Below are 27,303 nucleotides of genomic sequence, written 5' to 3'. Positions count from 1 at the left end.
AGATATAGCCACATCAAATGGGAGGGGGGAAAGTATGCTCTTGGAATTAGTAGCACAGGAGAGTTTGCTTGTACCATATTGTGGGGGAAAACAGCAATCAGGGAGATGCAGGAAGAGGTTTCTTCTGTGGCATTGCTGCAATTCACCAAAAGGTAGAAGTGATGAGAAGAACGGGGGGAAATATGAGTTCAGTCCAGAGTACATGTTTTCTGGTGTCTCCAAGCAGTGGGCAAGTTGGCCCAAATATGCCTGTTTGCCACCTAGTTTATTTTTTCCCATGCTCAAGGAAACATGACTTGGTGATGTGGAAGATTCCTCTTAGTGTCCCCAGTCAGTAGCCTAACCTCCCTCCTAGCACAAATAAGAACACTGCACATTTGGTACTTATGCACTCTGGAACATAAACATATAGTCATATCAGGAGTGGTGGTGAACGTAGCTGGGTATCAGTCATTGTCTAGTGCACTTTTGGTACACACCAACTCTGCAAAACACACAGGTATCTAGTGCAACGGGAGTGGAATCCACTGCTAATAACTTCCAGCAGAAGGTAATAGAAAAAGAAAAATATGGAAAAATCAGTTGGGGGGGGAATGATCTCTAGCTGTACTTTGGACTATCCAAATAAAACCTACACAAGAGAATCTCTCTCTCTCTCTCTCTCTCACACACACACACACACACACACACACACACACACACACACACACACAGAGAGAGAGAGAGAGAGAGAGAGAGAGAGAGAGAGAGAGAGAGAGCGCTAATTGTAATGAAGACTAAGCTCTTCCCTACATGGAAAAACAAAACAAAACCAAGAAAATTAGAGAATATAATGCACTTCCTTCCCCTGCCATGTTCAGGTTTGCTACTCCCAAACTCCAACTCCATCAACTCTTTGCACTTCACTGAAGAAATCTGTTGGGATTCCATGATTTGGGTGAAAAAAATAAGCAAGCTCAGAAAAAGAAAATGGGCTTTATTGAAACATTTAACTGTTTATTTCACAAGCAAGTGGTAATCCAAGAGTACAAGAAAATTTTTTTGAATTTGTTAGAGAACGGACTTGTGCTTAGACCAGGGCATCTACTTGGAAATGGACCTTTCTGCTTGTTGTTGTTAAGTGCCATCCAATAACTTCTGCCATATATGAATTAATAACCTCTGAAACATTGTACAGTGGACCCTCGACTTATGAAGGTGCCTACTTACAAAAATTTCGAGGTACATAAAGCCCCGGCTGCAAAATTTTGGTTTGACTTGAGGCTGGAGCTTCGACTGATGAAAGACAGGGGGAAAGGGCAGGAAATTCAAAGCTGCCCTCACTGCCCTCTGCTTCCCATCCCCGCTATCTTCTGTCTCCCGTCCCCGTTGCCCTCCGCCTCTTGTCCCCACGGGGACAGAAGGCAGAGGGCACCAGGGATGGGAGACAGAGGGCAGCGGATGCAGCTTTGGAAGTCCAGGATTTTTTTCTTTGCCTGGAACGGATTAAATGGTTATCAATGCATCCCTATGAGAAATGGACTCTCCACCCATGGACTTTTCGACCTGTGGCCACCGTAAGAGTGTTCTCTGTAATGGAATGTCTGACTGCTAATATTATAAAGCAGAGGTGCCTGTCAAACAAGAATATCTTGTGAATAAGATAAATGCATTGTGTCTGTATGTACATTTCCAAGGTGTAATATAAACAACATCAGGATAAATCAACTCAGGATAACTCTTGGATAAAACCTACTATTTTTATTGCACATTCCCTAATATGCACAGCAACAACAAAAATAATGTTTCTCTTCCATCAAAAGTCACAAGAAGTCACTGTTTAATTACATGGGTCCAAAGACTTTCAGATTCTTCTTTCTTATTAATTGCTTTTTATGGTTCAACTCTGGTCTTAGTAAAATGATGTAGCATTTGGGGAAAAAGATGCAGCTCAGTAATCCACTGCTGGACACTAATATAGAGAAAATCTCCACAGCCACCACGTATTTTCCTCTGGTGCTTAGATAAGTTGGAATGAATAACAACCAAACACTGCAGAAGAGCAACATGCTGAAGGTGATGAACTTGGCTTCGTTAAAGGTTTCTGGTAACTTCCTAGCAAGGAAAGCCACAGTGAAACTGACAGTGCCCAGAAAACCCATAAAGCCAAGAACACTGTAAAACATGATTGGTGAACCTTCATTACATCCCAGTACAATTTTCTCCTCCTCTGAGAGCATGTCCAAGTCTGGAAATGGTGGAAAGGTTGCCACCCACACACTGCAAATAGTGGCTTGGATAAGGGCACAAGAAAGAACAATGGAGTTGGCCAACCGTGTCCCTACACATTTTTTCATCCTGGATGCTGGCTTGGTGGCCATGAAAGCTAAAACCACTACAATGGTTTTGGCCAGAACTGAAGCAACAGCTACAGAAAAGATGAAACCAAAGGTGGTTTGACGAAGGAGACAGATGACAGCCTCAGGTGGACCAATGAACAATAACACACAAAGGAACGAGAGGAACAGGGAAATGAGGAGAAGGTAGGTGAGATTCCGGTTGTTGGCTTTGACTATGGGTGTGTCCTGGTGCTTAACAAAAATTACGAGCACCAAAACTGTGATGAAAGAAAATAAAAGAGAAATAGTAGCCAGGCTGATCCCCAAGGGTTCATCATAAGACAAGAAAATTATTTCTCTCAAAATGCACAAATCATGACTTTGATTTGGATAGTGATCTTCTGGACACTGGAAACAATCGTCTCTATCTGGAACAGAAATTATGCCTTTAAATACATGATAGAGTCAAATCACAGTTCATTGCAAATTAAATATCTTTCGGCATTCTGAATAAGGGACACTGATTTGAAATCTAAAATTTTAGAAGAGAGATGGTGATACTATTGAAGGAGCTGCTTTCACTGTTGGAAGAGCAGATACAGGCCCCACTGCATTCTTCTATATTCTGAAAAATGAACTTTAGTCAATGAAGGTCTCCATTTCAATGAGAGAAATATGTTTTTTGTTTATCCCCTCTTTTAGAACCATGTTTATGTTCATTTTTCTTGAACCTCTCACTCCTGAGATCACCTTGATTTCCATTCATGTTTATTCAGGAACATACGATACTTTCTAACTAGACTTTTAGGATAGTCGTCTTTATGGGCCGTGTCCTCCATGTACATGAATATGTATAACAAAACTAGGGTTGACAGAGAGTACAGTAAAAATACTCGTAGGCTAAGAATTCTATATGGTTTTAATGCCTGAACAGGGCTTCCGTCCTTTTATCAGCAAAATCTTGCGACTGCTGAACTTGAAACACATTTTAAACATTGTGAAAAAGAGTGCCTCTGTATGCAAACAAGCTTTCCCACAACTGATGTATTTGATAAAAGTCCTCTTACCAGCCTGGTCTGAAATCTTTCCTTCTTGACATGGAAGGCAATCATAGCAGCAAAATGGCTTCCCTTCCTTCTTGGCCTTTCTATAACCTGGGTAACAATGATCATTACATCTGGAAATGGGAGGTACCTGTTCATTCAACAAACAAGTAAAGAGTAGAAGCTGGTATCTGTCAGAAAATGTGTACAGTATGGGGAATTTGCAGCTCTCTGTTGTACTGGAAACATATGAGCTGTCTGAAACATAATTAAGATTAGAGTGTTTTTATCCATATGACAAATGCTCTCAGATAAATTTTGTGCCTACCACATCAATATGTAACCAAATGTCTTACGAGCTGGAATTTGTTACCCTATATTTTGCCTTATGGGTGGGGTTTTTTTGTCTGCAGTGTTGCTTAACTAAATTTTGTTCCTTTTTCATCCTATGATTTCTACATTTTGAATTTTACTTTTTAAGCTCAGCCCTTTGGCTGCCATATTTCTTAAATATGCTTCTTTGTAAAATTCTCTGGTTTAGATTGACTTTGGAACTGGTTGGTGAAAAGGCCAACATAGTTACTTTTTTCTGTAAGAGGGCCTCAAAGTTTTGCAGGATGAACTGTTAGATTAAAAATAATGACTTTAATGGGGCACAATAAAGGTCTAGATCATTTAGACCAGTGGTTCTCAACCTCGCTTCTCCAGATATTCTAGAACAAAAACTCCCAGAAGTTTTTACCACAAGCTGCACCAGCCAGAATTTCTGGGTGTTATAGTCCAAGAGTATTTGAGGAACCAAGGTGGGGAACCATTGACTCAGATGCACCACATTAATATATCACATGACAAATGTGTTATCAGGGTTGTCATGGGTGACTGCACTGAATGAAATAGCAACTTCGGTACAATGAAGTACCAACTTTCATATGATTGTATTCTTGAAGGCTTTCATGGCTGGGATCCGATGGCTGTTGTAGGTTTTTTGGGCTGTTTGGCTGTGTTATGGAGGTTTTTCTTCTTAATGTCTCGCCAGTCTCTGTGGCCGGCATTTTCAGGGGACAGGAGTGTCCTAATAAGTGTTCTGAAGATGCTGGCCACAAAGACTGATAAAACATCAGGAAGAAAAACCTCCAGAACATGGTCAAACAGCCGAAAAAACCTACAACAACTTTCGTGTGATCAATTATTTGAAACAGAGATGATTAGCCATGTAAGATCCAGGGGATCCATCATCCCCATTTCTCATCCCTTGGATCCCCATACCCATCTTCCTCAAAGTGGAAGTGAAGGCTTCTCATTTTGAAAAACTGTTATCTGAGGCCAATTTGAAGCGTAGCCCTGATGGTCATGGGACGTGGTGGCACTGTGGGCTAAACCGCAGAAGCCTGTGCTGCAGGGTCAGAAGACCAGCAGTCGTAAGATTGAATCCACGCGACGGAGTGAGCGCCCGTCGCTTGTCCCAGCTCCCGCCAACCTAGCGGTTCGAAAGCGTGCAAATGCGAGTAGATAAATAGGGACCACCTCGGTGGGAAGGTAAACAGCGTTCCGTGTCTAAATCACACTGGCCATGTGACCACGGAAAGATTGTCTTCAGACAAACGCTGGCTCTATGGCTTGAAGAGCGGGATGAGCACCGCCCCCTAGAGTCGGACACGACTGGACAAAAATTGTCAAGGGGAACCTTTACCTTTACCTTTTACCTGATGGTCAAATCGTCATGAAATACACAATACTACTCCCTAGAGTCATCTGGAGGCATGATTCTGTACTTGGCCATTTCCCAACCAGTGTTCATGCACTGCAAAATACATAAAAGTTCCATCACAGCCAGTGTATGGTCTTGTGAATGTATTTTGGTAATAGAATTCAGTACTTTGGATAGCTCCTGGAAACTTTAGTAGAAAACCTGTAGTGAATTCACAGCAACCTCACACTAGGAGTCACCAGCTAAGATTACTTCACACAAATGTCCTCCATAGCCCACATGTGGACCAGAGACTGCACAATTCTTGTGCACCTTTAATTAAAACAAATTATTAAATTTTTTGGACATGACACTATAGAATGTGGTAATTATGCTTGATGTGCAAATCTTAAACTCTCATCTGTTGTGCTGTTCTAATCTAAATTAATGACCAGTAGAATTCCATGTGGTTTATTTAGAAAACTTTCACCCATTATAAACATTTTCTAGAGTATTTTCTTGAATTGATCATTCCTATCCATCATACCACCACAAGTTTTGAGTTAATCTATGGTGAGGTCCCTGAAGGTCCCTGGAGGTCTCACTATGGTCCCTCCCTCTCTGCCTCTGCTTCCCCCTGTCTGCAACCTCAAGGGAGGTCACAACATGAAATTGACCCGAATCTCATTTTTTTTTGTTGCCCAAAAGATGGCCACCAACTGTAGCTCATATAAAATGAAATGTTAAGCACCTAAAGATCTACCAGATCATGCTTCATTTGGCTTTTTAATAGCAATGAACTCCAGTTCATGGACTGTGATGATTGCCCTACGTCACTCCTGTCACTCATAGTCCGGATCTCATTTGCATGAGCCTATGGGAGGAGTGGAGTGGCGGAGTCAGTGGATATAAGAAGGTTTGGCAGAGAAGAGATAGAATTTGCAGATAGAGAGATTGATAGTCAGGGAGATAGTGAGAATGGATACTGTGACGGCTGCAATGACGTCACCGGCCTATCATGGTTATGCTGGAACCCATCTGCCTATAGCAGAGCAGGAGGTGGGACTCCAGGAGGTGGAGCTGTGTATATAAGGGAGGGGAGTGAATGATGTGAGTCAGTTTTTGAGAGTTATGAGTTAAGTTAAGAGTTATGGAGAGTTAAGTTAGGGCATAAAGTACGGTGTTAGTGAAGGTCTGAGAGAGAGTGTGTATGAGGGGATACTTTATTATTACTGATTGCCTTTTTATTTTAGTTGATAAAGTGATTTACCATTCCTTCTGTTGTTATCAATAAAATACAAGTTTTTATTTTTAAAATCATACATTTGTCTGAAGAGTCTTATGAGGGAGTGGTTGGTCGCAGCGTAAATAAAGTGTGAATGAGAGAGTGTCCTGACCATTGTGACGTGAAAGAAGGATGTCACAGATACTAATAGAGATAAGCTGGTCAAGATTAATTGATAGAGCAGGTGGTGATTGGTTATGTGGCAAGATCTATGATATTTTAGTGATTTGATTGTATGTACTGCATAAAGAGCATCCATGATTCTGATTGAATTTAATACACTTCAATAAATACGTTCTGTTGTCAGTAACCAGACAAGTGTTTGACTAAAGTCTTTTACATTGTGGGTAAAGGAAATCCACTGGTGGCAGTGAGGAAAAGAGGGAACATCAGTATCAGCTGTTGGGATGATATAGCGCAAGCTCTTTGTTTGGTGAAACAAGCAGAGGCCACGTGGTAAACGTTACACGGATCAACTGGATCATGCATTATTTGACCTTGACATCTAATTTAAAACAACCAGTGTTTGTTTGTTATAATTACTCAATATAATTTAGGTCTACCTGCTTCAGATTGCTGGGCCACACAATGTCTTCATCCCAAATGGTGAACATCTTGTCTGGGGATAAAAAGGGATCCAATGTTCCAACTTTGACTCTGACAAAAGAGAGATTTGGGAATGTGACCCAGTTTATGATATCAAATCCAGCAACTAAGCCACCGTGTTCATCAAACGAAACCAGTTCCCCAGCACTGTTGTTAAATGAGATGTTCCTTAGAAAACGATGGAGCTGAATTTGGAAAGAAAAGCACAAAGAAGGGGGGGGGGGAGAATAAGAAGAATATAGAAAAAGATGCAAATATTCAGTGAATAGTGCGATGTATTGAACAGTCACAATGACCTCAGTTCAATCAGTCCCAAGTAGGAATCTAAGTCCATTGATTCTGTCAGTGTAGCCAAACAGGTTTAACAATTAGATATAGACCAATTTTATTCGGTCCTGTCTGAAAATAACACATCACCACACAAGCATCCAGCAGCGTTTACAGAGCTTCTGAACTTAGTTGGACTCAATCTGTCCAATTAGAGAAAACAAGCTGCAGTTAATCACTAACAAGATGGCTTGGATACATGATTATACTTTGTGGGCAAATGAACCCAACTGGCAGCAAACAATATACAACCCCATTAGTAGCATTCAAAATATTTTATTCTAATTCTGAATGGATAATTCTGTCCCTTTTGTTGTCACAATCATTGTAAAAAAAATCAACTGTTTCTTAGCCAATGACAAAGCACATATTTTTGGACTTTGCTCTTGAATTTATATCCGGTAATCTCAATTAATGAAACAGATATGATTAACATTTGCAATAAAATCTCTGTGCAAGCCATATTTTGTTGAACCTGAGAGTCAATCTGCATTCCATTTGTTGAAATGAGTAAGCTACATTTCGTGATCATGTCCTCGTGTGAGATTTCCAGACACATCCATTAGGATATTTTGGAACCAGAACGCTGGACTTAAATAGATACTTCGTTGACTATGCCTCTTAATTTTCCATTTTCAGATAGTATAATGGAATCAAGTCAAAATCAATAACATGAAGGTCTCACAATGTGGAAAGTATTTCTACCTTAACTAAAAGCCAAGAGAACATGTAAACTGCTTTCACAGAATAACGGACAAGGGAAAGAGTAAAAAAAAAAAAATCTTATAAAAACTACATAGAGGAATATGCAAATTTACCAGCCTGTTAAAACTGAGATATAAAAATCAGAACATATTTTATATTATAATTACTCTCTTAATTTAAGCACATGTCAGTATGCTTTTTTTTGTTGTTTAGTCGTTTAGTCGTGTCTGACTCTTCGCGACCCCATGGACCAGAGCATGCCAGGCCCTCCTGTCCTCCACTGCCTCCCAGAATTGGGTCAAATTCATGTTGGTAGCTTCGATGACACTGTCCAACCATCTCATCCTCTGTTGTCCCCTTCTCCTCTTGCCCTGCTAGCTTGAGGCAAAAATTATATTAGTTCTTCCTGCAGGATAAATGCAATTGACCTGACTTTTTGATGGTGTATTGTCACAAGAAGTCAGTATCGTTATTTGCTGTCACCTTATTGTACTACTCAGTGGACAACAACAGACATTGACAATGGTGCCTTAAGTTGTAGCAATTTGAGATTTACTCCAACTGTGTTATGCCAGCAGGAAAATCTAATAGGACTTTGGCCTAAAGGTAGTATATCCAGTAGCATTTTGACCTTAAATTTGAAAGAACGGCACCTGTAAAATGGAAGCTATGGCCTGAAGTGTCCAAATTCTGAACTTGGTGGAGAAAGAGTTTTATAGAATTTAGAGTTGTATTGCACCCATTAATAGAAGAAGCTGTCTAACATTAGTTTCCGCTGAACATTACCTGCCATGGCTTTTGATTCAGAAGCATTGATCTTCCTCTGCCAAGCTTTGTCCTATGTCTGATTTTTAATGAATACATTGAATCCAAAGCATAAGCCAGAGCATAGGCAGCATTATAGATGCCATAGCTGTGGCCAGTCATGTGCATTTCAAAAACAGAAGCAGGAACACTCTCCAGTTTCTCTTCCCTTGTGCAAAGTTGCCCAGATGACTTGTCTTCCTCCGATGTGGAGAATAAACAGTTAAACGTTTGCTCCCAGAAGATCCTGACAAAGCCATCTCCTCTTTCTGGAACAGGGGCTCTGCTCTGAAGAAATTTCTGAAAACCATCTGGCTCGCTCAAATGCATTGCAAAGGATAGAGCACCATGGAGGAAATCTATGCTCCAGTCTCTCTGTAAGGGAAGGGATGTGAAATCCATCTGTGCTGTCATAATCCACACCTTTGGCTTCACTGGTCTACCCTCAAACTCTGCAAAATTGAAAAACATTCTCAAAATCATCATGCTCTGAATTTCACCTTCCACAACCAATGCAGTGGGAGAGCTGTTCATGACGACGTTGTATAACTCAATTCCCTTGACCACCAGTTCGGGAACAAAACTGGAAGAAGTTAGATCCGGGAATCTTTCTATGAAGCCAAAACAAATGCCACTTTGTGAGAGCACAGGAAGCACATTCTGCACAAATCTCTCTCCGAGATAAATCACACCAATCCATGTCCACCTGAAATGAAGCAATAACTGGAGAATTCCCTTGTCATAGTGAGCATGTTTTGGGAACATCTGGTAGAAGAAAACCCCTTGAGTTTTGACATCCAGTACTGGAGCAGTGCCATACGTGAGCTGCAATTTATAAGATGTTTTCAGATAATTGTATAACTTTATTTCATTCATTCATAGAGCAAAATGTAACAATAAGAAACTCTAATACTCCATGCATACACCCTACCTGTGGAAATTTGTAGGTACAGAGGATGGTCGCCATGTGGTGGCAGATGTTAGCATTAGGTCCTGCAATGACTGCCACTGGGTGGAACTCAAAGCCACACTTGTAGTTGGGAATCAATTTCCTTTTTCCAGAAAAAAGTTCCAAACAAGCAAGGTAAGTCCACTGCGCACTGAAATGACTATTGTAAATGTTGAATCCCACTGTGATGTTGGGTAAGATCTGGGTATTTTCATTTATTTCCTTTACCGCAAATACTAAAGCAAGGATGTGCTGGTAGTTGTGAGACATCAAACTGAAATCAGAGTTACATGCAATGTTACTGGGATTCTGGCCAGGATTTAAACTTAGCCCAAGTAGACTTCCCCACTACTTTCCCCTAGTTTAGCCCCCTCAGCCCCATCAAAGTGCTTCACAAAGAGTTGGGGATAACAGTTGATTGAGATGAGCAAACTGTGGTGTAGGAGGAAGGGTACGTATTTGAAATCAAGCAGAGGCACTTCAGTGAGAATGCTTCCATTCCAGGTGTGTCTGAAGAACAAACATTGCCAATTTGACTGTGTACCAGTTTTGGGCAAATCAAAATGAATTGAGTCAGATTATATCTGTATGACCTCAAGATCTAAACAGAAAGGTGAAAGAGAAGCAATTCCAGGGTGAAGTCAATTGAATTCAGCAACTTATTTGTGTCCAAGCACAAATCAAATCAGATGGGGCACAAATGGATTCAGTATTTTTCTTTTTCTAAAAGCAAATTTTTCAAAGGCTTAGGTTCACAAACCCCTGCAAACAGTCATCTGAAACTTGGCAGACTTAATATTTACCATGTCTCTAGACTAGAGATGGGCATGAATTTAGAAATGAATTAAAATTTCATTAAAAATTGCTAATCCGTTGATTCATATTCCTATTCCTTCTTGATGAATACGAATGAACAATTTTTGAGTAATTTTTGATTCATTCATTAACTGGGCTATAAAATGCCCCCCCCCGGCACTTAGGGATACTAAAATCAGAGAGAAACTTCCTCCAATTCTTCTCTATAATCCCTCCAAATTTGGTGAAGATTGGGTTCCCACAAGCCAGGTGCTAAAGGGCCCTGAGCTTTTGGTGGTTCTAGGTGCCTGGAAAACTATTTTATAGGATTTTAAAAGCAAAACAACTCAATGAATTAATGCTTTGATTTGACAGAAAAAAATGTACATTTGTTATTCATATTCATCAAACTTGATGAATCATAAATCAAAATAAATTGCCATTTTTCCAACATATGCTGCAAGGATGGGTCCTTGCAGGATATGTTATTTTACTGTATCTTGTATAAGGATATCTGCCTGTTTTATCTGAACACTTTCCTTTCCTTCCGTTCTGGATGACCTGAGAAAAATTCGACACCTCCTAGGTGGCACTATTAAGGAACCTACCCTGACAACAGCCAGATACATCTACCCCATCATGTAGAGGCGACACAGTGTGTTGTCCCAGAATGCCAAATCCTAACTAGGTTACTTGGCTGTTCCCTGCCACATGTTAGCTGTTGAATGTTTTATTTGCATCTTTGTTGTTGTCGTTTAGTCGTGTCCGACTCTTCGTGACCCCATGGACCAGAGCACGCCAGGTCCTCCTATCTTCCACTGCCTCCCGTAGTTGTGTCCTTAATTTATTGAAAGAAAGAAAACAAAGTAAGAAAAGCATATTTGCATCTTAGTGTGTTTTAATTTTGTACAGTATGCCAATAAAGGTTTCTGTCTGACTGACATTTTAAAAGCTTTTGAACAATACATCATTATTTTAGAATACACTCTTAAAACATCTTCACTGGAAGCCAGGCTGTTCTGAAAGGTCTTGGCCTGAACATCAATGTTTTTTTTTAGAGTCAACAGGAGAACAACAGCAAACTCAGTCTGACTTCCTTTGCTAGGGAACAGCCACTGGGAACTAATTTCTGTCTTATTTCCTGTCTAGGAATACCTGTGAGGGTGGTGAGACAGAGAAGAAGGCTTGCCCCACAAAGAAACAACATGCTTGCAAGACGCAAACTCAAACATTCTTGTGGCCACTGGAGCAACAGCAACCACTTCTTCTATGAGAGAGAAATATAGCTGACAAGATGCTTTGGACAAAAAAAGGACTGAACTGAGATCCCCCCTACCTCCAGTCTGCAGATTTTATAACTTGTATTGTGTGATATAAAAGACCATTGCCTCAGACACACAGACACATGGACACCTTCTTCTAAACACTGGACTAAATAGGAAATAGACCAGGTTTTATCTCATATAAAGCAATTTCTTGCCAAATACTAAGAACCGTTTCTTGTCAAATACTACTTGTAGCCAAGTAAAATATATTACATTACGTTACATTACGTTACATTAGATTACATTATAATTACATTGTTCAAGTAAATTCCTAATTCTAAATTCCTTCCAATTATATCCTGGTACGATTATAAACTATGGATCATAGAGAAACCAGATATTGGACCTCTGAATGAACCTTGGTTTGCTGGGAAGAACATTTAATCATAGCTGTGCTATCACTAATAATAATAGCAGTTGTGGCTAAGAGAGAAACACAAAAACTGATGAGCCAGCCATTGGTCCTTAATTTATTGAAAGAAAGAAAACAAAGTAAGAAAAGCATATGCAGTGTTGTTCAGCCTATTAAATCTGGTCCATAGGGATAGACGATATGAGGATATTTCAATTGCCTGACATGGTAAACACACACACATACACATACACACACCACACAAACAATACCACCACTTCCGTACATGTGATCATCGAAGAGTTTCTGAGACGGACGTTCTTTGAAGTTAATTGCTTTTGTAAAGATGTAGATCTGAGACGTTATGCCAGCGGTGATGAGATCTCCTGGCTGATAATACTTGTGAAGAATAGGAAGAGGGTCTGTGATGGGACAGTTCGTAGCTGGAATCTTGCAGACAATCGGAGGGAAAAGCACTAACACCAGTATCACAAAGAGTTCCATCTTGCATGAAAATCTTCACCCTAGACCAGCTGGCCACTCACAGAGGGCTACTCAAATGAGAAAAGAGTGCCTTAGCTTAATCTGAGCACATTCATTCAAGGGCCGTACTATTTGAATTCAGAATCATAAATGATAAGATTATCAGTAGCATGGATCATAGAATCCAATCTGTCTCTAGCCTCAGCTTTGAATGGCAGGAGGGATATTAATAGCATCTTTCACTCTTGGCTCCCAGATGTGTCAGCAACCACTGGAGCTCCCTAGGACCTGCAGCCAAACAGACATAATCATGGCTGATTTGATAATTACAGAGAAGAGAATCTGCAGCAGGTTCTTTATGACAAAGGAGAAGAAAACATGTTTGTTAGGAGTTCAGAAAACATGGATGGGAGAAGCTGCATTGCTAGAACTCATATAATACTTTGGACAATTTCTGAACTGAATCTGTAAATCCCAGATTGAAAGGCCATTTGTGAGAAGATAATCCAGTTTAGTTTGTTATGCATTTCTGAAGGCTGCCGGATATCACTGGAGAAAAGAGACTTGGGAAGGAAAGGTTCAGTTTCTCCCTAAAAGGAAGCTCAATAAGCACTACGCATCCACTTATTTCGATTATCATTTATCACTGCTACAGAGACTTGCAATATCGAGATTAGGATTGTGATGCCCAGGGCCCCCTAAGGAGTGCCTAGCATTTGGTCAGAGAGTTCGAGAGGCCACTTACCTACCACCTTTGCGCTGGGGCAAGTCCCAAGACCTCAGCAATGCATAGCATAAGCCCTTTGAACAAGTCTGACCTTAAAAGAACACTTTACTTTTACCCAGTACTTTGGAAGTACAGACACATGGGCTTTGCAATTCCTTAGAACTCACAACAGCTCAGTTAGGTAGGACTTAATTTGTGGCCCTCTCCACCTTCTGGATTTAGTCAGACTCTGCGATTCAAGAGACCAGTTCTTTGTAAGGATTTTTATAATTATTTTTATTAGAAAAATAGATTTTCATAGAATCAGTTTATATTGCACAAGCTTTAGTATAAATAACATTCAAAGATCATTACAGTTAAATAAAATAATCTCATTAAAACAATAAACATTACTAAGGTTGACTAAGGTGGGCTACAGTGGGCTAGCCCCACCTCCTTCTTTCTCTTTACTTACATCTTCTCTCAATCAAGTTCCTTTTTCTCCCATCATCATGGAATTGAATCCCAGAACAAGACTGGATCTCCTTTCCTCTCACATAACCCATCGTCCATTTTCTACACTCTCTAGCTCCTCCTTTCTTCTTTACAATTCTGGCTGTTAACCAATTAGCCTCAAGGGGCTGTAATACCTTCCTCCTCCCTTAATTCCCATGAAAGTCCAACTGTTTTATCTCTTCTCCAATTAGCTCGGAATGTTGAGTCTTCCACGGACCTCTTGATTCGACCTTCAGCTCTAACTTGAACCATGCTGTAATGGTCTTCAGAAAAACATTCTCAAAACACTTAGAAAAACACATTCCAATGTCTCTCAAATCATCTTCACATAGAACCTGTCTGACTCCATCTTACATTTCTCTGACTACATATCCCATCATCATGACAAGGATAATTTCCCATTGGTTAATCTGTGAAGGGCAGTCTAGCTCTTTATTCCACCCACTTCTGGCATTAAAAACACCTCATTTAGTCTTCCCAAATTTTGGAAATGCTCCCCATTCTGCTGATCAAAGCCCTTCTACCACCATATATATATTCCATTGCATTCTCTCCATCAAATCATACATGCTTGGCCGCTGGATGTTTCTGGAATGTGTCCTCAGTGGGATAAACATTGTGATGTTTTTAGAAACCTGGAATTATATATATATATATTTAAATGATAGCATTGCACATAGTTTTAGTGAAAGAAGAATGTGGAACAGTAGATAGCTCCTCTCTGACTCATATATATCACCACCAAATCACAAATGTCTTTGTAAGTGCCTAGTTAGTGTTAATTTGTTCCATAAAACCTCTAAACAGTATTACTAGAATCACAGAACTGTTTTTCATAGAAATATTATATTGTAAAGTCTATCTAGTCACCACAAGTTTCTATGAGAGAGAGGGTCTAAACTGGGATGTGATTAAAAAAAGGGTTTTATGCTCAGTGTTGTATTACTCCTTCTTGCTTTTATAAAAAAGGTAGATAATTTTAATTCATATGATATGCTCCCGGATCCTTTTACATTCCATGTCTCTCTGTACGTGTCTGTGTTTCTTTCTTTCTTCTTCTTCTTCTTCTTCTTTTTTTTTTACTAATCTCCTTTAATTTCATTTTTGGTTGGAGGAAGGTGAAATGCAAATTTAGAAGTGGGGAAAACCATATTCATTTGTCTATTAAAAAGGTAAAGGTTCCCCTTGACATTTTTAGTTCAGTCGTGTCCTACTCCGGGGGCGGTGCTCATCCCATTTTCAAGTCGTAGAGCTAGCGCTTGTCTGAAGACAGTTTCCATTGCCACATGGCCAGCGTGACTAGGGAACACCATTTTACCTTCCCACCGAAGTGGTACCTATTTATCTACTCGCATTTGCATGCTTTCAAACTGCTAGGTTGGCGAGGAGCTGGGACAAAGCGACGGGAGCTCACTCCGTTGCGTGGATTCAATCTTACGATTCTGACCCTGCATCATAGGCTTCTGCATTAAATTTCCTATATACAATGTATTAATTAATATGACTATTCAGATGTGGTTGAGTCTGTCTTCTTTGATTCTGTCTCCTAATCAGCTGTACCCTATTGTTCAGCTCAGGCCTCACCACAATTATAAAGCATTTGGGGAAAAAGATGAAGCCAAGTAACCCACCACTGGAAGCTAAGATGGAGAAGATCTCCACAGCCACCATGTATTTCCCTTTGGTACTCAAATACGTTGGAAGGAAACACGACCAAACAGTGCAGAAAACCAACATGCTAAAGGCAATAAATTTGGCTTCATTGAAGCTGTCTGGTAATTTTCTTGCTAAGAAAGCCACAATGAAACTAACAAGAGCTAGGGAACCCATAAAGCCCAGCACACTGTAAAACATCCTGGCTGAACCTTCATTACATAACAACACAATCTCTTTAGTCATGGAGTGCATATCGAAATCTGGGAACGGGGGAGAGGTTGTGAGCCATACAGTGCAAATGGTGGCTTGAATCAGGCAGCAGAACAGAACAATGGAGGGGGCCAGCCATTTCCCTAGCCATTTCCTCACTCTGGATCCTGGTCTGGTGGCCAGAAAAGCCAGAACTACTATGATTGTTTTGGCCAATATACAAGACACTGCCACTGAGAAGATGAGGCTGAATGTAACTTGTCGAAACATGCATGACACCTTTTCAGGTCGGCCAATGAATAGGAAAGCACAAAGGAAGGAGAAGAGGAGTCCCATGAGAAGAGTGTAAGTGAGGTTCCGGTTGCTGGCCCTGACGATGGGTGTGTCCCTGTGCTTGATGAAGATTCCCAGCACCATAACAGTGATGTAGGAGAAAAGAAGAGTAAGTGTAGCAAGACTGATACCCAATGGTTCTTTGTAAGACAGGAAGCTGATCTCTTTTGGAATGCACATATTCTGATCATTGTTTGGATGCTGGTCTTCTTTACACTGAAAGCAGTCATTCATGTCTGGAAAAGAAAGAAATTAAACCAGAACAACAAAAGCATATAAACTCCAAAGCAATGATTCCCTATGTTGGGTAGCCTAGGTGTTCTTGGACTTCAGCTCCCAGAAGGCTTCAGCACCAACTGTGCTGACTAGGGTTTCTGGGAGTTGCAGTCCCAGAACACCTGAGTTATTCGAAGTTGGGAACCACTGCTCTCAAAGAATATCAAAGAAATAGTATTGTCTTAATATGGATTAAAATAACAACATTGTATATGTTCTTTTGAAAGTAACATAGCCTAAAATCAGAAGAGCAGCCTCTTCCATGTAATGAAGCTGCGATCCTGGATGGATTGATCAGCTTATGTCTACCAAGGAAGCTTTTTTGTCTCATCGTAATCCATAATGATTAAAGGTGGGCACAAAGCACTGGTTCAGCAGTTTGTGCCAGTTCATTTAACATCCACACAGACGTTTGGTGCTTCCCAGCCATGCCTCCTCTGGCAGCTGCCCACCCAGAGGCAGCAACCCAGCTTCCCAGCCCCGCCTCCTCTTGAGTGGGTGTCTGCTGGAGGAGGTGGGGCTGGGGAATGCTGAACACTTGTTCGGCTAATAAATGAATTGGTATGAACCACCGAACCTGGAGGTTCATGACCATTTCTAATAATGAACCAAGAATAATAATTTGAATTCTTTTTGGGGATATGTGTAATAACCCCCACACTCCCCAAAAATGTAGGCTACATAAAGAGATATCAGTAGTTTTATTGACAAACTATGAATCCATTGTGAAATTTTAGTGGAATGATTCTCTTCAAGATTCAGGAGTAGATCAGTACTTGTGCTGTAGGAACAAACAAAGAGAGCCCTCCATAGTCTACATATCTTACCAGTCTGATTTGAAATTTTTCCTTCTGGACATGGAAGACAATCATAGCAACAAAAGGGACGTTCTTCCACCTTGATCTTACTGTAACCTGCATGGCAATTTTCATTACACACAGAAAGGGGCCTTGCCTGTCAAAACATGAATACAGAATAAATTTAATATTCCAAAATTCCGTCATCCACTGAATGCTTCCATTTTTTAAAACTCTCATGCAGTTACAAGGTGTTTAAAAACATGCATAGCTATATAAGATGATTTTAAAACATGAGAGGTTTAAAGTGATTCAGAAGCAAACAGTTTGAAACACAAAATTAGGAGATGCAAACATTAAAATCATTGCATTAAAACCTGTGTAGGCCATCATCCTCACCTCCCAAAGCTCTAAGAAATATGTTTTCGTTGGCACTGAAATGATTCCAATTGAACCCCCAAGGGGAGGGCATTCCATAGAATGCAGTAATGCAGAAAGACACAAAAATGAGCTTTCCAAACACAAAAGAATCTCTGCCACCAATCTAAGAAATCTTGCCCTTTCAAAGAGAGTGCAAGATATTTTAGACTATCCAGTGGCAGGAGAGGAAGCAAACAAACATGGTGAGGTTCCTAAAAATACTTCTTGTTATATGCTATTATATACTGAGGTATGTGGTAGCACTGCGGGTTAAACCTCAGAAGCCTCTGTGCTGCAAGGTCAGAAGACCAAGTAGTCGTAAGATCAAATCCACGCGACGGAGTGAGCTCCTGTCGCTTGTCCCAGCTCCTGCCAGCCTAGCAGTTTGAAAGCATGCAAATGTGAGTAGATAAATAGGTACCACCTCGGTGGGAAGGTAACAGCGTTCCGTGTCTAGTCGCGCTGGCCAGGTGACCACAGAAACGGTCTATGGACAAATGGTGGCTCTACGGCTTGGAGATGGGGATGACCACCGTGCCCTAGAGTCGGACACAACTGGACTAAATGTCAAGGGGAACCTTTATCTTATATACTATAGGCCAAAGGTCTATGGTCATTTTCACATTTGTCAGTTGAGACAAAAGTGAATGATTTGGGCCTTTGATTGTATGGGCAATGTCGTGATGAATAATTTGTCATTAAACGGTGCGCTCATTAAGCGAGGCACCACTGTAATGCTATGAATACAGTACAGCAAACGCTGGAATCCAACAGGGTGGGTCTACTGACAGGCTGCTTTCATGGGAGCAATGGGGAGCAATTTGTTTTCCTCCTTGCAGCCTTCCATTCGCCCCACAAAACTTATTCCAATGGAATGAGGAAAATTCAAGATCCCGCTCTTCAATGATTTTGAGGACAGTAGAGAGAGGTGGAAGATTGACCCGCTTGAATCTGAACACCATAGCCACAAAAAATAGGGAAATGTTTCCATGCAGCCCAAAAAGATGTACCTGGTTGAAGACGTTGGGCCAAGTGATATCATTGGTAAAAATGGTGAACATCTCGTCTGGAGGAGCCGCAGGATCCAACTTTCCAACTTTGACTCTGAAGAATGACTGATTTGGGAACGTGACCCAGTTCATGATATCAAAGCCGGCTTCTAAAGCCCCATTCTGGTCAAACTTGAGCAGTTCCCCAGCAGTGTTGTTAAAGGAGATACTTCTTATATAGGTGTGAAGCTATATTATGGCGTAAGAAGGGGATTATTATGGTTATAAAACAACATGCAAATGTATGAGAAAGAAAGAAATTGGGAGAGAGAATTTTGAAACTATTGGGTATTGTATTAATGACTTGGATGAGGCAGTGCAGGGAATGCTTGTCAGATTTGCAGATGATACCAAATTGGGTGGAATAGCCAATACCCTAGAACAGTGGTCCTCAACCTTGGGCCTCCAGATGTTCTTGGACTTCAACTCCCAGAAATCCTGGCCAGCAGAGGTGGTGGTGAAGGCTTCTGGGAATTGTAGTCCAAGAACATCTGGAGGCCCAAGGTTGGGGACCACTGCCCTAGAAGACAGAAACAAAATTCAAAATGGCCTTGATATTTGTTTGTTTGTTTGTTTGTTTGTTTGTTTGTTTGTTTGTTTGTTTGTTTATTTATTTATTAGATTTTTACCCCACCCCTCTAGACCATGTCTACTCAGGGGCAGCTTACAAAATAAAACGAATCAGTATAAATATATATATATAATCACAAAAATTACAATTGCAGTTTCAATTAGGATCGAGCACTGGGCCGAAAGCAACAGAATGAAATTCAACAATGACAAGTGCAAAGTACTGCACCTTAGAAAAAGAAAGCAATTGCAGTTACAAGATGGGGGGATACCTGGCTCAGCAAAACTATGAGCAAGAAGGATTTTGGAACTGTAGATCCCGAGTTAAATATGGGCCAACAGTGTGATGTGGCTGCAAAAAAAGGCAAATGCTATTTTAGGCTGCATTAATCATAGAATCATAGAAAAGTGAAGTTGAAAGGAGCATACAAGGCCATTAATAGAAGTATAGTTTCCTAATTCCGTGAGCTGCTAGTCCCCCTCTATTCAGCACTGGTTAGGCCTCGCCTTGTGTATTGTGTCCAGTTCTGGACACCACACTTCAAGAAGGATGCTAACAAATTGGAACAAGTTCAGAGGAGGGTCACAAGGATGATCAGGGGGCTGAAAATAAAGCCATATCAGGAAAGGCTGAATGAATTGGGCATGGTTAGCCTTGAGAAAAGAAGACTGAGGGGTGATATGATAGCACTTTGAATGTCATACAGAGGAGGGGCAAGATCTGTTCTCGATCATCCCAGAGTGCAGGACACACAACAATGGGCTCAAGTTAAAGGATTCTGGTTGAATATCAGGAAAAACTTCCTAACTGTTAGAGCAGTACAACAGTGGAGCCAGTGACCTTGGGGGGGGGCATTCAAAATCACTGGAGGCATTCAAGAAAAACTTAGATAAGCACCTGGCAGATATGCTTTGATTGTATTCCTGCCTTGAGCAGGGGGTTGGACTTGATGGCCTTGTCAGCCCCTTCCAATTTCCCTTTTCTGTGATTCTATGACATAAGCAAGAGCTGAGTGAACATGGTTGAAGAAGAAGGCTACAATGTTCAAATGAAGCATTTAGATAATGGAACTCTACATTACTTGCCACGGCTGTTGATCCAAAAGCACCCATCTCTGGCCATCCGCCTTTCCTCTGGGTTTGAATGCGGCTGAATGTGCGGCTCGCAAAGCATGTGCCACTGCATAGACAGCGTTGTAGACAGCATAGCTTTGGCTGTTCATGGTCATTTCAAAAAGAGACGTAGGAAGATCTTCCAGCTTCTCCTCTCCACTGCAGATCATCTCAGTCTCCTCCATTTCGTGAGCCTTAGGGAAGGAACATTCAAATGCCTGTTCCCAAAAGACTTGGAAAAAGCCGTCTTCCTTTTCTGAAGCAGGGTTTCGCATTTGGACAAATTTCTGGAACCCTGGCACCTCCTTTGAGGAAACGGCAAACAATATCGCACCATGGATGAAATCCGTAGACCAGTCCTTTTGAAAGGGAACTGATGTGAACTCCATTCGAGCTACCATAATCCATATTTTACCATTTGTCTTTATTGATACGTGCCAAAATTCTTGAATGAGGGGAAACATCCTCAAAAGCGCCATAATTTGGTTTTCCCCATGCACTATCACAGCCCTGGCGGTGCTTCCCATGACAATCGTAAAGAATCCGATCCATTCAGTCACCATATCCTCAATGTTGCTGGAAAATTTTTCATTAGGTATCTGTTGTATGAAATCAAAGCAGATCCCTTTCTGAGCAAAGGTGGGGAGCACATTGTGCACAAACCTCTCTCCAATGTCATTGGGCATAACCATCACCCCAACCCACGTCCACTTGAAATGCAGCAGCAGCTGAAGAATGCCCATATTTTGAGGAAGCTCGTTGGGGAACATTTGGTGAAAGAAAAGATCTTGCTTGCTGTTTCTTAGAGGTACAGATCCATATATGAGCTGTGGAAAAGAATGAGATTTAAGAGATAATGGAAGGTGGGAGGAGATGGCTTTTCAATAGATGATTAGATTTGGCATCCTTCAATCTTGAGAGACTACGATAACGTGCTCTGAATGGAGGACTTGGAACAGCATGTAGTGTGGCTGAGAAGGTCAATTCGAGAGTGATGATCCCTTCCACGCTAAAGACAAATGCAATCTGTCCCCTGTCCAGCTCCCTGATTTTGCTGCTTTCATGACTATCTCTTTGCCTCGGCCTGCTGGACAAGGGTCTCTTCAAATTGGGAGAGGCCGTGATGTAACAACAACAACAAAAAGGAAATACTATTTAGGCTGCATTAATGGAAGCACAGTCTCCAAGCCCCATAAAATATTAGTCCCCTTTTACTTGGCATTGATTAGCCCTCCTCTTGACTACTCTGTCCATTTCTGGACCCTTCATTTTAAGAAGGATGTTGAAAAAACTGGGACTGTTCAGAAGAGAGCAACAAGGATGACTAGAAACCAAACCCTAGGAGGAAAGACTGAGAGAACTGGGCATGTTCAGGCTTGGGAAAAGAAGACTGGGAGAAGATAGGATAGCACTTTTCAAATCCTTGAAAGTTAGTCCTACAGAGAATGGGCAGGATCTGTTCTTGATCATTCCAGAGTGCAGGACACGTAATAATGGGCTGAAGCTACAAGAAGCCTGATTTAGGCTGAATATCAGAAAAAACTTCTTAACTATTAGAGCAGTTTGACAGTGGAACCAATTAAAAGCTTTCTGCCTTTATGTCCTCCCCCCCCCACTTTCCTAACTTTGCCCCCACTGTTGTTTAATCTCCAACCCTACTGATGCTGAGCAGAGTGTCTCAGGAAAATATTCTTTCACCTAGTATCAGTGCGACTTTTCTGTAAGTCAGGGAGGCCAGAATGTTGTACAGGAAGCACTATAGCAGATGTTGTGAGTGTTCCATTACCCTCTGTGTTTAACTTCTCTATAACAGCTGTTGATGATGCCAAGACAACTAGAAGTGCAATAAGAATGCCCTTTAGGGGAAAAAAAAAAGCAAATCTCAAAGCAAATATAGCATGGAGCCCAGAATCATGTTGCTTATGGACACTGATGTAAGTCAAAGATGCAAATTGCTGAGCTGAATATGCACTAGTTAGGAAGTTGATGCTTCTACTTTTCGTTGAGCACAAAAATCACATGCTTGCTGTGGAACTAGCAACACAAGTCTTGATGTCTTGATCAGCAGCTATTTGCCATAGGCGTTCAGGCCATTTGACCATGTGTTGTATCACATTGATACTTCTGCTTTCCCCCCATGGATTCTATGGTCCTACTACACTCAGAACTGGTTTCCCATTTTTTTTTCTGGAAGGTACACTGGGACTGTGCAGCTTTCCCATGTTTACACAGGCTGGGTCTACTTGCCAAATACACAGTGGAGAATTGAACTCCCAAATTCCACCTCCACAGACAGATACCCAACTCACTGAGCTATCCAGCCACCGAACGAAAAATTGCATTAAAATAATAGTTACAGCCTTCAAGCAGATTCTGATTCACGGAAACCCTCTCAGATTTTTCTATGCATTACATACTGAACCTTGAGTTATATCAGTTACTGTACATAGTAGTTGTTGTTTAGTTGTTTAGTCGTGTCCGACTCTTCATGATCCCATGGACCAGAGCATGCCAGACCCTCCTATCTTCCACTAAAACCAAGTGAAGTATGACTAGCTCATTGAACCCCATAAGCGGTGAGTACATCTTACTTGTGGAATCTTGTAAAGGTGAAGAATGTTGGTCATATGACGACAGAAGATGGAGGCAGGTCCCGCAATAACAGAAACTGCATTCACTTGGGTATCACATTTGTAGTTGGGGATGAATCTATCCTGCATGGAAAGCAGCTCCAATGAAGCGAAATAGGTCCATCTTGCCGAGAAGTAGCTGTTAGAGATATGGATGCCCAAGGTGATGTTAGGTAACACCTGAGGATTTCCATTGATTTCATTCACAGCAAACACCAAGGCCAAGATGTTCTGGTAGTGCTGCATGAAAACGCTACAAGAAGAGTTGGGTGGGTCATGTGTCATATCCCTTTATTTCGGGTTATAATATAAAATCTTATGTTTTCAGTTCACATTGGTTTCCTGGTTACATTGTGCAACAGCTTATTTACACAGTGCATGAACCCAACAAAGAAGCACACTTGTCATTTCAACTTATCTATACTGCTAGACCACTCTGGGTGGTTTACAACATAATTATGAAACAATGACAGTGAGCTGGTTACTCATTTTACCACCTTGGAAGGATGGAAGACTGAATGAACCTTGAGCTGGCTACCTGAATCCATAGGGATTGAATTCAGGCCATGAGCAGGGCATTGACATATACCGCTAGACTTCCAGCCTTATCAAATATGAGTCAGACAATGCTAATTTGGGAGTATTCAGATGCCCATTGTTTTAGTACACATTTAAACACTGATTTTTATATGGACTTTAATGAATAATATTTAATCTGTCTTATGGCTGTCTGCTAGGTAAATGCAAATGAAATTAATTTACTGACTTACAACAGAAACCAAGCACGAATATAAATTAGCTCTATCAGATATATTCTCCCCATTGAAGGGATATTGAAATTGGGTTAAAGAAATTTAAAATAACTGAATTTCAGACCAAGGAGAAGAAAATGTAGCCTCATTTCTAAATAAGAAGAAAAAAAGGTCTGAATGTAGATTTAGTCTTCATAGGCAAATGACAACTGAAGATGTGTCTTACATGAGAGGTCAGCACGGATGGGCAGCAAATTACTTTCCAAATGAAAAATCCAAGTGCCATCAATAAATAAACACCTTTGAAGCAAGATCTATTGCCGATAGGAATATCAGACTGTGCAATTAGAAGCAGAGCACGGACGTAACTAACTGCAAGTCTCTCCCGGCTGAAATAAAGTTGTAGGCAATCCATCCAAGACCACTGAGAAGATTATGTTTGTTCTGACATAGTGTATGGCTAAGAGTAGTAATTTCTTACATGGGTTCATTAATCACTTCCTCCGACGGGTGTCTTTGGAAAGTTATGTCAGACATCACGTACAACTGAGAAATAATGCCAGCAATCATCAGGTCTCCAGGATGATGATATTTGTACTTAATAGGATGCAGCTTTCCAACAGTGCATCTGGCATCAGAAGTGGTGCATCTCACTCGAGTCAGCATCTGTAGTATTAGCACCACCTTTAAAAAAAGTGCCGGCTTGTGTAAATATCTAGTCGGCCCCAGTTCATTCTTCCAACAGTACCAGTGAAATTTCTTCTGGTAGGATTGCTTTGCAGGCATGGATACTCCTCTGATTATAAGCTAGAACTATGCAGTAAATTCAGTGACACAGATGGAACTGTCCTTGAGTCTAGCTCTGGCCATGAAAGATACAAGGAGTATTAATAGCTTCTAACTGTCTTTGTTTATAGTTTTATGTTCACTTGTGTCATTGTTTTGCTATTTTGACTTGAAATACTTAGGGACATAAGGAGTGAACTAGTGACCATTTTTTTGCGTAATTACAGGGCAGATAACAACTGATTTAATAGTGCCATCTCTGCGATATTATAGGGGGTGAAACAACAATTCACAGGTGGATCCAGGTTTAGCAAAACTCTGAGATAACACAGTGACAGCTGTTGCATTGATGGTAACAATAGCAAATAGGTTCCATTTGTTTCAGTGGATATACGTTAAGTATTAAAAACCTGAATGAAACTTGATGAATAATTCCAATGGTATCTTAAGCCATCTGCAAGACGAAGTCAGCAAAACATCTTAAATAAATATTGCTGCATGAGAGAGTAGCAATGATCTTGTGCTGGCAGACCAAATCAACACTCTACAAGGCAATTATAAAAATGGGGTCAGCCCAATACCATCTGTTACATCTGTGCCAAAATTGGTAATAATCTGAAGCTTAGTTTAAAAGTTATATATATTGAAGTCTAAGGAGTACATGGCTTAAAAACACATTTCTGTGTCCAGCTATGTCTTTACAAACAATGTCTTTACAAACAATGTCTTTACAAACAATATATATATAGTTTGTAAAGACATAGCTGGACACAGAAATGTGTTTTTAAGCCATGTACTCCTTAGACTTCAATATATATAACTTTTAAACTAAGCTTCAGATTATTACCAATTTTGGCACAGATGTAACAGATGGTATGCTCTTACTTGGTTCTAAACATGGGCAAGCTTGGGCAAAGGGTTTTCAAGTTATGATTTTTAAACATGAAACTTTACTATCCTGTTCAGAAATAGTGACCCTAAAAATCCCCAGATTTCAAATAGCTCATGTTAATTCAAAAGATCAATCTTTATTACCTTGAGAGGGAATGTTTGGGCCCACCCACAATTTCTTGTACTTTGGAAAGAATCCATGTTGCAGCAGCTGTAACACTGATCCTCAAAAGAGCCTTTTTGTACAAGTGAGTAAAATCCAGAGGCAAGAGGGAAGTGTAAAGATGAGAAGATTCAGGGGACTACAAAAGTAAAGACACCACTGGACACAGAAATGTCTTTTAAGCCATGTGTAGCGTTCTCCATTTATTAGATCTATGGTTCATGAATATTATGTAATGGTTCATGTTTGTTATGTAATGGAATGGTTAATGCATATTAATATTGCTTACAGGCAGAGCCGAGAGAGATGCTTTAAGAGGCGGAGTCAGAGAGTCAAAGGGTAGATTGAGTCAGTAAGAGAAATGTAAGAGTCAGGCAAGAGAAAAAAGCCAGATAAATAGAGTGTGGAGTTTGGGAAATTCTGAGGAGCTACTGAAGATATTAATGAATCTCTGTAATCAATAAACCAAAGTTTTATTTAAAAGAACTTGAAGTGTGGACCTGAAGTTTTGTGAAGTAATGGTGATTTAGAGATCACCTGGTGGCAGCAAGTGTAAAAGAAGAGAGTGTTTGCCTTCGTGCGCTCTGAGACTTGACGGTCAAGCAAGGGGCATGAGGGTGGACGCCATACCATGTACTCCTTAGACTTTAATATATGAATTTTACTCCTCACAAGCATCACCCATGTCATTCATTATGTCATTTACTAAGCAGAATTTGAGCCCAACAGAAATCTAGAACACCAAGCATTAGTCTCAGCTGCGGCTAATGAGGGTCCGGCCCCCAAAACTGGCTTGCCCACTCACACACCACCAGTCTGCCAGTGTCCCACTCTTCCTGTCAATTGCGGAAGTAGCTCCTCCATTTCTCTGCTTGGCTGGCCACTCAGCAGCCATGCAGAGAGACTCATCATCCTGCTCCCTGCCAGGAGTGGCCAGCTGAGCAGGGAGATGGAGGAGCTACGTCTGTGATTGGTGGGAATAGAGGAATGCTGTTGGTGTGGTGAGGGGATGCTTCTGGGAGCCGGAACTGCATTAGTTGCATCTGGGACCAAGATATTTGTATTCATAAAAAGGTAAAGGTTCCTCTTGACAATTTGTCCAGTCATGTCCAACTCTAGGGGGGCGGTGCTCATTTCTATTTCCAACCCATAGAGCTAGCGTTTTGTCCATAGATAATCCTCCGTGGTCACGTGGGCACCGTGACTAGACACGGAACGCCGTTTACCTTCCCACCGAGGAGTTACCTATTTATCTACTCGCATTTTGCATGCTTTCTAACAACTAGGTTGGCAGGAGCTGGGACAAGTGACGGGCGTCCCTCCGTTGTGTGGATTCAATCTTACGACAGCTGGTCTTCTGACCTTGCAGCACAGAGGCTTCTGCGGTTTAACCCGCAGCGCCACCACGTCCCCTATTTGTATCCATAAACAAATACAAATATCCCCAGCTCTACTCACAACCCTACAGTGTTCAAAATTCCAATAAACAGCTAGTTTCAATTTTTCACCTTACTAACTAAGTGCACACATTGAAGTTAAAATCTTAAGTTGAGGATCTGCATACTAGCCTTCTCTAAATTTCTCCCCTCCCAAATTTAAGTTCTTATGATCGGATACACAAATTTGAGTGCCCTGTTCTCCCAGATAGTGCTGCTTTTGACACTGAAGGCAACCCATCCAGAAGCTGAAGCACTTCACAAAAGAAGAGCTGATTAAAGAACAGACATTGGGATGGATCTAAGAAGTCTAATAAAAG

At 40.9% G+C, this 27,303-nt stretch overlaps 2 protein-coding genes across 2 annotated transcripts; both read right to left on the bottom strand.

Annotated features, from left to right (window-relative positions):
- Positions 1 to 102: 102 nt before the first annotated feature.
- Positions 103 to 12,700, bottom strand: LOC110070354 (vomeronasal type-2 receptor 26-like). The gene is made up of 6 exons (XM_078378795.1): positions 12,483 to 12,700; positions 9,707 to 9,998; positions 8,758 to 9,600; positions 6,897 to 7,124; positions 3,386 to 3,512; positions 103 to 2,746 (listed from the first exon to the last, which is right to left on the bottom strand). Exons 1-6 carry the CDS (start codon positions 12,698 to 12,700, stop codon positions 1,824 to 1,826), a joined length of 2,631 nt encoding a protein of 876 aa, XP_078234921.1. The 3' UTR covers positions 103 to 1,823.
- LOC110070456 (vomeronasal type-2 receptor 26) lies at positions 11,248 to 26,235 on the bottom strand. The gene is made up of 6 exons (XM_073003710.2): positions 24,189 to 26,235; positions 22,917 to 23,094; positions 20,295 to 21,152; positions 18,604 to 18,831; positions 17,204 to 17,330; positions 11,248 to 16,336 (listed from the first exon to the last, which is right to left on the bottom strand). The coding sequence occupies exons 1-6, from the start codon at positions 24,491 to 24,493 to the stop codon at positions 15,393 to 15,395; spliced, it is 2,640 nt and encodes an 879-aa protein (XP_072859811.2). The 5' UTR covers positions 24,494 to 26,235; the 3' UTR covers positions 11,248 to 15,392.
- Between the last annotated feature and the right edge of the window lie 1,068 nt (positions 26,236 to 27,303).

Source organism: Pogona vitticeps, chromosome 6 (assembly GCF_051106095.1).
Source record: "Pogona vitticeps strain Pit_001003342236 chromosome 6, PviZW2.1, whole genome shotgun sequence".
Taxonomy (NCBI): Eukaryota; Metazoa; Chordata; class Lepidosauria; order Squamata; family Agamidae; genus Pogona; species Pogona vitticeps.
Note: the sequence above shows the minus strand (reverse complement) of the source record. Positions and strands in the feature narration are given on the sequence as shown.